The 8317-nt window shown below is 38.7% G+C and overlaps 1 protein-coding gene and 1 non-coding gene across 4 annotated transcripts; both read left to right on the top strand.

The window, feature by feature from the left end:
- The first annotated feature begins 506 nt into the window (after nt 1-506).
- On the top strand, nt 507-6991 carry SLC25A3 (solute carrier family 25 member 3). Of its 3 annotated transcripts, none has more exons than XM_063075130.1 (8): nt 507-587; nt 870-1030; nt 2325-2449; nt 4289-4468; nt 4950-5131; nt 5768-5940; nt 6453-6563; nt 6652-6991. In XM_063075130.1, the coding sequence occupies exons 2-8, from the start codon at nt 874-876 to the stop codon at nt 6810-6812; spliced, it is 1089 nt and encodes a 362-aa protein (XP_062931200.1). In that variant the 5' UTR covers nt 507-587; nt 870-873; the 3' UTR covers nt 6813-6991. The 3 variants fall into 3 exon arrangements, with proteins under 3 accessions (XP_062931200.1, XP_062931198.1, XP_062931199.1); XM_063075128.1 differs by having other exon boundaries at nt 531-638; XM_063075129.1 differs by having other exon boundaries at nt 563-664.
- On the top strand, nt 5454-5699 carry LOC134361411 (small nucleolar RNA SNORA53). Its single transcript, XR_010021435.1, has one exon. It is a non-coding gene; the product is annotated as a small nucleolar RNA SNORA53 (small nucleolar RNA).
- Nucleotides 6992-8317: the final 1326 nt, after the last annotated feature.

Genomic DNA, 8317 nt, shown 5'->3' with positions numbered 1-8317 from the left:
TATAGACAATAGTGATGAAGCAGCAAGCTGTCTTATCTACCTTGAGTTCTCATTGCACATTTCCTTTTATAATATTTTCCTGAAGTCTGATGGAAAATGCAGACATACTTATGTTTAATGTCAATGGGTGGAACTTTTAAAAAAGTACTGTAATGGCAGAAGTTGTGACACAAAATACTGCAGTGATGTTCTAACCTAACACCTAAATAAAATAACATTCGCGGCTTTTTTTAAGTGACTACTATATACTGGGACTTACTTAAATGGAAAGAACTGAAGCCCTGGCGTCAAGGACAGACACCTGAAGGTGAAGGGACAAAGAGAGCAGCAGGTTACAAGCCCAACCCCGATATCACTCAGAAGCTCGGCAAGGAATGCGCGCCTGCGCAGAACGAACCCTCCTACGTACAAGCAGGGCGGGACAGGCTGGGCCGGTCGGGGGCGGGGATAAGGTTGCTAGGAGAACGCGATGACGCTACGTCCACTGCGCTCTTCTCCACCAATGGGCCTGTGGTGACGTGTGCGTGAGTCACGCTGACGACGCGCGAAGGGCACAGATCTGAGGGCCGGGAGGACGTTCGGCCTCTGTGAGCTGCAACCTTTCCAAGGGAGTGGTTGGGTGTTCGCCATCTTAGGGAGTGAGTGTGGCTCAGCCTTCCCCTCGGTGGGTGCGAGGAGCAGAGCCCGGAGCCCCCGAGGGGCTGCTGCTTTGGCTGTAGGCCCGGTCAGGCGCAGCCTCCCTCGGGAAGGCCGCTGTGACCTCCTCAAGGGCGCGGAGGCGGGAAGGAAGAAGGCCCGGATAGGGGTCCCAGGGATCTGGTGACATTTACCCGCCCGGCTCCTCTAACCGCTGCTCCCTCTCCCCCTAGGAAGATGTTCTCGTCTGTGGCGCACCTGGCGCGGGCGAACCCCTTTAACGCGCCACACCTGCAGCTGGTGCACGATGGCCTCGCGGACCGCCGCCGCAGCCCCGCCGGGCCCCCGGGCCCGCCTCGCCGCTCCCGCAATCTGGCAGCCGCCGCCGTGGAAGGTGAGATCAGGCTCTGCCCCGATGCGGTCGTTAGGTCCACTCGTGGTCCGCTGTGCCTTCGAGGCCTGGGTCCGACCTGGAGGACGAGGAAGGACGCGCCCGGCCCGCTGTACCCTAAGACGGCGCCCAGTTGCTCCCTGTGGGATATCAATCCTTTCCACCCTAGTCCGGTGTCGGATCCTTGGCCCTCCCTCAAGGGCATGGAAGGGCCTAGGCCCAGCGTCTCTTCGTGACCTCCGTGTCCGTGAGGACGTAGAAGCCGTGATTGGCTCCTTATCTTTTCTGCTGTGACCCCTCTTGGTCAGCTGACTAAGTATAGGGTAAAGTCAGTTTCCTAACCACTGTCCACTCACAGTTGTGACTGTATTACCTGTTCTTTGATTTGCCTTTATTTTTCTTAAAAATACTCCTCCTTCCCTCAGGTATTTCCTGAGTTTTATGTTAGTTTCCACTTAATTGTGTATGAGATAACTGGGTCTCTGTTAATGCGACTGGTGGAGGAAGCGACTTGCAGCCCCAGATAGGCTATAGAGAGGGATTCTTGGTGGGCATCCCTTTGGTCTTACCTCTTGGGCTTCATGGTGGTTGGGCTCAGTTTTAACTTAATTGTGTGTGTTTTAAATCCCAGTGCAGTGTATATACAGAGAAACCTGACAACCGAATTGTAGGAGTCGTGAGAATGTTATCTACATGTGCCTGTAAAAATCTAAAGGTTTTTTTTTTTAAGTCGTTAATGTGCTTCTGTTATATCTCTAGTATTGATGAAAAAGTCCTTACACTATCATTGTCTTTCAGTTTAAAAAGTTGAAGTTAACATTTGTGTATTCAATGTATTTGCGGGAATTTGTGTGTAGCTAGTTTTATGTTAAGGGGTTCATAAGAGGGAGTGTTTGCAAGCTTTTTATATGTTGAGTGATCTGTGTTTGATTTGTACTCTGAAGTGGACTCTTATCAGCGGTTAATAATTTGAAGTTTGATTTTAATTGTAGAAGCCATTAATGTAGAAAAGTTATTTTGCCATAATTTTAACGTAAGAGATAGCTAGTATCTCAAAGGTATAGAACCTCATAATTTTTAAAGGATCTGATTTTGGTAGTGAGTTGTTTCTTATTTAAACTAGGTGGAAAATTATCTTTTTCATTGAATTTTCATTAAACCATGGCCTAAGCTGTTCAGCTGTGATAGAACTATTTCACAGGGAAACATAGTTTTCTTTCATTCCCATGGCCTTAGTCATCTCTGAAGAGATACTTACTTGATTTTTTTTTTTTTTTTTTTTTTTTCAATCAAACAGAGCAGTATAGCTGTGACTATGGATCTGGCAGATTCTTTATCCTTTGTGGACTTGGAGGAATTATTAGCTGTGGCACAACACATACAGCATTGGTTCCTCTAGATCTGGTTAAATGCAGAATGCAGGTTTGTTTTGCATGCTGGACTAAAGCATACTGAAGCATGGCTGTTAAGTTGTAAGATGTAGTCATCTACTAATAAGCTGTGTGGAAACCTAACTATCCAGGAGGTAAGTTGATGACTACTAGTAACATAGGTTTTATATTAAAATGCATGGTGTGTCTTATCTTATTACAGAGTACAGTTGTGAATATGGCTCCATGAAGTTTTATGCACTGTGTGGCTTTGGTGGGGTCTTAAGTTGTGGTCTGACACACACTGCTGTCGTTCCCCTGGATTTAGTGAAATGCCGTATGCAGGTTTGTATTGAAATGACAACATTGAAAGTATATATGACTTAATTCTAATAACCTTAAAGGACTTCACAAAAGAGGAAACTTTAAAGAAATCACAACTGCTAGAAACTTCAGTAGAAAACCAAAACTACATTTCTTTCAGCTGTGGTCTTTATTTTAGTGTCTTAAATCCAAGGAATGCCTCTTTAAAAATGAGAGTGTGGGTAGATTGTTTGCTCTTTAGACTCTGGCTGTAGATGGCTCTTTTCTGCTTGTGTTCAGTTCTAGCCAGAGTTCCTCTTCAAGGCCTAGTAGTTCTTTATGTCCCAAATAGTCATTTTTCAAGCACTTATATGTTAGAGTGGGTGATCAGTCTTTGTGTATTATGTGAAGTAACTTCATGTCCCTTGTCTATTGATAAGACCAAGGCAAAGAGCACATGTAGATTTCTCTAAAATGCTCTTATTATCTTAATGTGAACATTTTCTGGGTGTAACCTCTTGTATATTTATTATATAAAAATTTGTAATTTGAATATCTTTCAATTAGCAATATTGAATCAAAAATAATAAAACATCAAAAATTTATTTGTCCCAAACAGGATTAGAAGTCTACTAACCTAAAAGAGAAAGGAAGGTGAAATATTAGAAGGGAGAGGAAGGTGATGTATACCAGTCCTTCTAGCACTGGCAGAAATAGTGATATAAGCTTTTTTTCCCATTAGTTAATAGAATGAATATGAGATATACCTTCACTAAAACTTTGTATGCATGTCTCTTGAAGTGAATTTAAGTAAATTTATTTAGGTAAAAAGATAGATTCTCATTATGTTGGTGTACCTTTTTAACTTGTATTCAGTTTGTCTAATGTTCACAAAACTTTATAGTATAATTACTTAGTGGACTAGCATATATCAGGAATAGAGATTATTATTTAGATAGCTGTAAAACTAATTTTTTAAAAGTAGTAGTAGTAAGAAATCTCTTAGGAGTCAGTTTTATTATGTATTTTTGTTGGAATTTTAACTATCCCTCTAAGATGTAAGTCTGACTCAAAGAAAACTAGGCCTTAATGTACTAAAGTTTCCTTTATAAAGATAATCATAGATAATAAACTGATATCTTGTACAGTATTCCCCCCTCATCCATGCAGGATAAGTTCCAAGACTCCCCACCCAGTGGATGGTACCTGAAACTGCAGATAGTATTGAACCTTATATATACTGTACTTTTTCCTGTTCATACATACTTATGATAAAGTTTAATTTATAAACTAGGCACAGTAAGAGATTAACAATAACTAATAAACTAGCACAATTATAACTATATTTTAATAAAACTTATGTGAATGTTCTCTCTATCTTAATATTTTCGGACCTTAGTTGACTGTGGGTAACTGAAAACTGCAGAAAGTGAAACCTTGAATAAGGAAGGACTGTTGTTCCTTTTGTGCAGTTACTGGAATTTATTTTAGAACCAAAATGAAAACTAAGAATAATGAAATTCAGCATTTATGAGATGTGTTAGCTCTTTGGTACATTCTATTAATTTTTTTTCTTCTTTAAATTAAGGTGGACCCCCAGAAGTACAAGGGCATATTTAATGGATTCTCAGTTACACTTAAAGAGGATGGTGTTCGTGGTTTGGCTAAAGGATGGGCTCCTACTTTCATTGGCTACTCTATGCAGGGGCTCTGCAAGTTTGGCTTTTATGAAGTATTTAAAGTCTTGTATAGCAACATGCTTGGAGAGGTATGTAATTAACTTTGAAACTGGAAGTCCTAAGTGTTTATTTAACTCAAAGTTTAAGACCAAAAAAAGGTTCCTAGATATGTCCTGTCTGACCCACCTTGTTTTAGAACTGAGGAAATGGTTCCAGATTGAGCAACATGCCTCAAATCGTAAGGCTGAGATGGGATGAGAAACAGAAAATGTATTTCATTAGGTTTCAGTGCCCTTTTTATTACATTATATTGCTTTCTAAGTAAGTTGGGTTTTGAATTTTTTAGCTCTGGGATTCCTTTGTGTAGTGTTTACATGGTACTATAATTAAGCATTTGGTTAATGAGGTTATGAGAGACAACATATATTCAGTCTCGTGCGTTATAAATGGACTCTGTGATAATACTTTAAAATAGTGTCTGAAGTTTAGTTATTTCCTAGAATTGTCACTTAAATTGAAAACTGCCAATGCAACAGCAATTCAGGTCGCTCCTTATGTTTTATGTTTTAGGAGAATGCGTATCTCTGGCGCACATCACTATATTTGGCTGCCTCTGCCAGTGCTGAATTCTTTGCTGACATTGCCCTGGCTCCTATGGAAGCTACTAAGGTTCGAATTCAAACCCAACCAGGTTATGCGAACACTTTGAGGGATGCAGCTCCCAAAATGTATAAGGAAGAAGGCCTAAAAGCGTAAGTAAACACTTGCCTAAATTTATAGTATAAAAATACTCATTTTGAGGAAACTTACATTTCTTAGCATTAAGCCACCAGACTTTTGTTTTTTACTACTACGTTATGTAATGTCTGTTTACCTGTGTATAGAACATAAACTCTAGGGGCAAGGATAAGTTTCATGGTTTGAGCCCTGTATTAAATTTTTTTCCTAAAGTAAAGACCGTTTGTTAGTCTACAAATGACTTGCTATTTGGTCTAAACAATTAACTTTGGGAGAGGGCTTGTTAAAATTTTTATAATCTATTCACAGTTAAAAATTTTTATGTAATCAGGCCACAACATGCTTCCTTAGATCCACCTTTGTGGATGAATCTTGAACTGAGTTCTACTTGTAAACTTCTTGTTTCTTGTGGTTCAAGTCAAAGAAACATCCAGCAACTTTTTTGGTTGTATAGTCAAAGGTGCTTGAGTCATTGGCATGTGAGATAAATATACCTGCATGTTAGTCAAACGTTCTGATAGAAATGACGTGCAGTTGTGCTGCCATTTTTTACTATCAGGACTTGACTGGTGTGCGGACACTACTGTTAATGATGAAAATCTCTGTTAGATGAATATGTGCAACTGAAAATAAGTCTCCTGATTTCCTAGATTCTACAAGGGGGTTGCTCCTCTCTGGATGAGACAGATACCATACACCATGATGAAGTTTGCCTGCTTTGAGCGTACTGTTGAAGCATTGTACAAGTTTGTAGTTCCTAAGCCCCGAAGTGAATGTACAAAGCCAGAGCAGCTGGTTGTAACATTTGTGGCAGGTTACATAGGTATGAATTATTTAGAACACACTTGTTTGTGAAATTATGGACAAATAGTCATTTCAATTTTTGGCCCTTTTTGTGAGAAAAAAATATTCCAAAGGTTTAAAGGCAATTTTATCTTCCCATAACGTTATACCTGCCCTTCAGTATTCATAAATATTTGCTAATTAGTTTCTAAAAGGATTGTTTTATTGTTTGCTGATTGTTTTATGGTATGTCATTATTAGGCATATTGATCTCACTGCTGCACCATTTTTTAATTTGGTTTATCAAGAATAAATTTTTAATACAAGAGGAAGTGTTGACTAAAATTGGAATATAAAAACTTTTAAAGGATTGTTCTATTTTACATAGGGTGTACTGCTCTATATCTTTACTTACTAGTGTCACCCTAAACCTGATTTTTTTTTTAATAGAACTAAAGTTTTATTTAAAGTTATGAAAAAAAGATTGTTGCCAATGATGTGAATTTTTTTTAACTGACCCCATATTGGATCGTTTCCCTTGACTTTTTTCAGCTGGAGTCTTCTGTGCAATTGTTTCCCACCCTGCTGATTCTGTGGTATCTGTGTTGAATAAAGAGAAAGGTAGCAGTGCTTCTCAGGTCCTCAAAAGACTTGGATTTAGAGGTAGGGTGATATCTTTTTTCCTCTAAAGAAAGAACAAACACTTTTGGATATATTACATTTTTTCATTTATATTTCTTATTTGAACCAGGTGTATGGAAGGGACTCTTTGCCCGCATCATCATGATTGGTACTCTGACTGCTCTACAGTGGTTCATCTATGACTCTGTGAAGGTCTACTTCAGGCTCCCTCGTCCTCCTCCACCCGAGATGCCAGAGTCTCTGAAGAAGAAGCTCGGGTTAACTCAGTAGATAGAGCACAGCAAATATGGACTGAATCTGCTTGTTGATCAGTGTTGAAGAAAGTACAAAAGGAACTTTTATATATTTGACAATGTGGAAAATTTGCCTGTTCCTGATATCATTACTGTAGTACTCTTGTTTAAGGCAAGAATTTCAAACAATGTTGAAATAAACCCAACTGTTCATGATTTCTGACTTGATAATTATTTTTAAAACTAGCTTTTTAAAGATTTAACTCTGAAATAGTTGCCATTTAGCTCAGTTGGTTAGAGTGTGGTTCTGATAACACCAAACTCCAGGTATACTGGCCAGCCATGGATGTAAAAAACTTCAGGGTATGCAGTCCCTGTACTGGCCAGCTGCCAAAAAAAAAAAAAAAAAATGGAAAGAATTAAATATAAGTTAAGACCTCAAGGAAAAAATGCAAACTAACCATTGTTGGTTGATTATTCTAATCCCTAATAATAAGCTGTCATATGTCACAAGTATTGTCAGTCAAGAGTGACAAAACTTTGACAAAAGACAATTTATGAATAGAGATTAGAATATTTTTTGGAAACAACTAGATATTCAAAAACTTGATTTAATCACAGTTAAGTATGGAAAATATTCATTTGTGGTTATATTTCAACAAGTGAATTTCAACATATAATCAGATTTTTGCAATATGTACTATTTAAAATTTTTATTTATTTTTTGGTGCTTGGCCAGTACAGGGATCAGAACTGTGACCTTGGTGTTATAAGGCTGCACTCAAACCAACTGAGCTAACCAGCTAGCCCTTATACTTTTCTTTTTTAATGCTGATGAGTTTGCTAATTTTTATTTGTAAAAGAAGGTAACCCATGTTAGGCTGATTTTCAGAATGACAGTAAAGAACCAAAACAATTTATAGGTAAAAACCATTTCAGGTAGCCTAATTTTCCTAACACAAATTTGGCTTTCTTAATTACAGATTATTTACTGTAAACTACTTTTAGTTTGGTTAAGAGTGGTACTGCTTGACAACTATGTGAACGCCCCTGGGAAAGCAGCATTTTAGCATACTCAGACATCTGAGATTTGATCATAGGTTTAAGCACAAACGTTTTTTAAAAGCTAGAAACTCATCCACTGTGTTTATCTTCCCCTTATGCTTGGTTAGGAAGTATAAAAGCCCAATCTATAATTATTCTGTTTTTCAAACCTGATTACATCTTACCTTGAGGCCCTTCGATATAGCATCTGGGTAGGGTTGACAGTTTCTATGTAAAGTATATAGATGGGGGCCCTGCGGAAAAAAACTCAAGGATGCTGGTCAGGGAGAGAAATGTTCCCATCACAAACCCAGATGGTAGGGACAGTGAACTAAATTTAGAAGCCAGATGCATCCTGTCTTAAGTTTAAGTTTCCAACCTTAAATTTTACCTGTGCTGCAGAGAGAAAGGAAGGGTTGTTAGGTGCAAATTTGGACCAAACTGTTAAAAGGTGGAGTGGAAGGTCTTCTGAGCCCAACCAAAAAGGTGGAGTGGAAG

This window comes from Cynocephalus volans, chromosome 12 (assembly GCF_027409185.1).
Source record: "Cynocephalus volans isolate mCynVol1 chromosome 12, mCynVol1.pri, whole genome shotgun sequence".
Classification (NCBI taxonomy): domain Eukaryota; kingdom Metazoa; phylum Chordata; class Mammalia; order Dermoptera; family Cynocephalidae; genus Cynocephalus; species Cynocephalus volans.
The sequence above is the reverse complement of the archived record's forward strand: the minus strand, read 5'-3'. Positions and strand labels throughout refer to the sequence as shown.

Coding starts and splice junctions, on each gene's coding strand:
- SLC25A3 (XM_063075130.1), top strand. CDS start 874: ATGTTCTCGTCTGTGGCGCACCTGGCGCGGGCGAACCCCTTTAACGCG. Junction 4,469..4,949: donor ATAGCAACATGCTTGGAGAG/GTATGTAATTAA, acceptor TTTATGTTTTAG/GAGAATGCGTATCTCTGGCG. Junction 5,132..5,767: donor AAGGAAGAAGGCCTAAAAGC/GTAAGTAAACAC, acceptor CTGATTTCCTAG/ATTCTACAAGGGGGTTGCTC.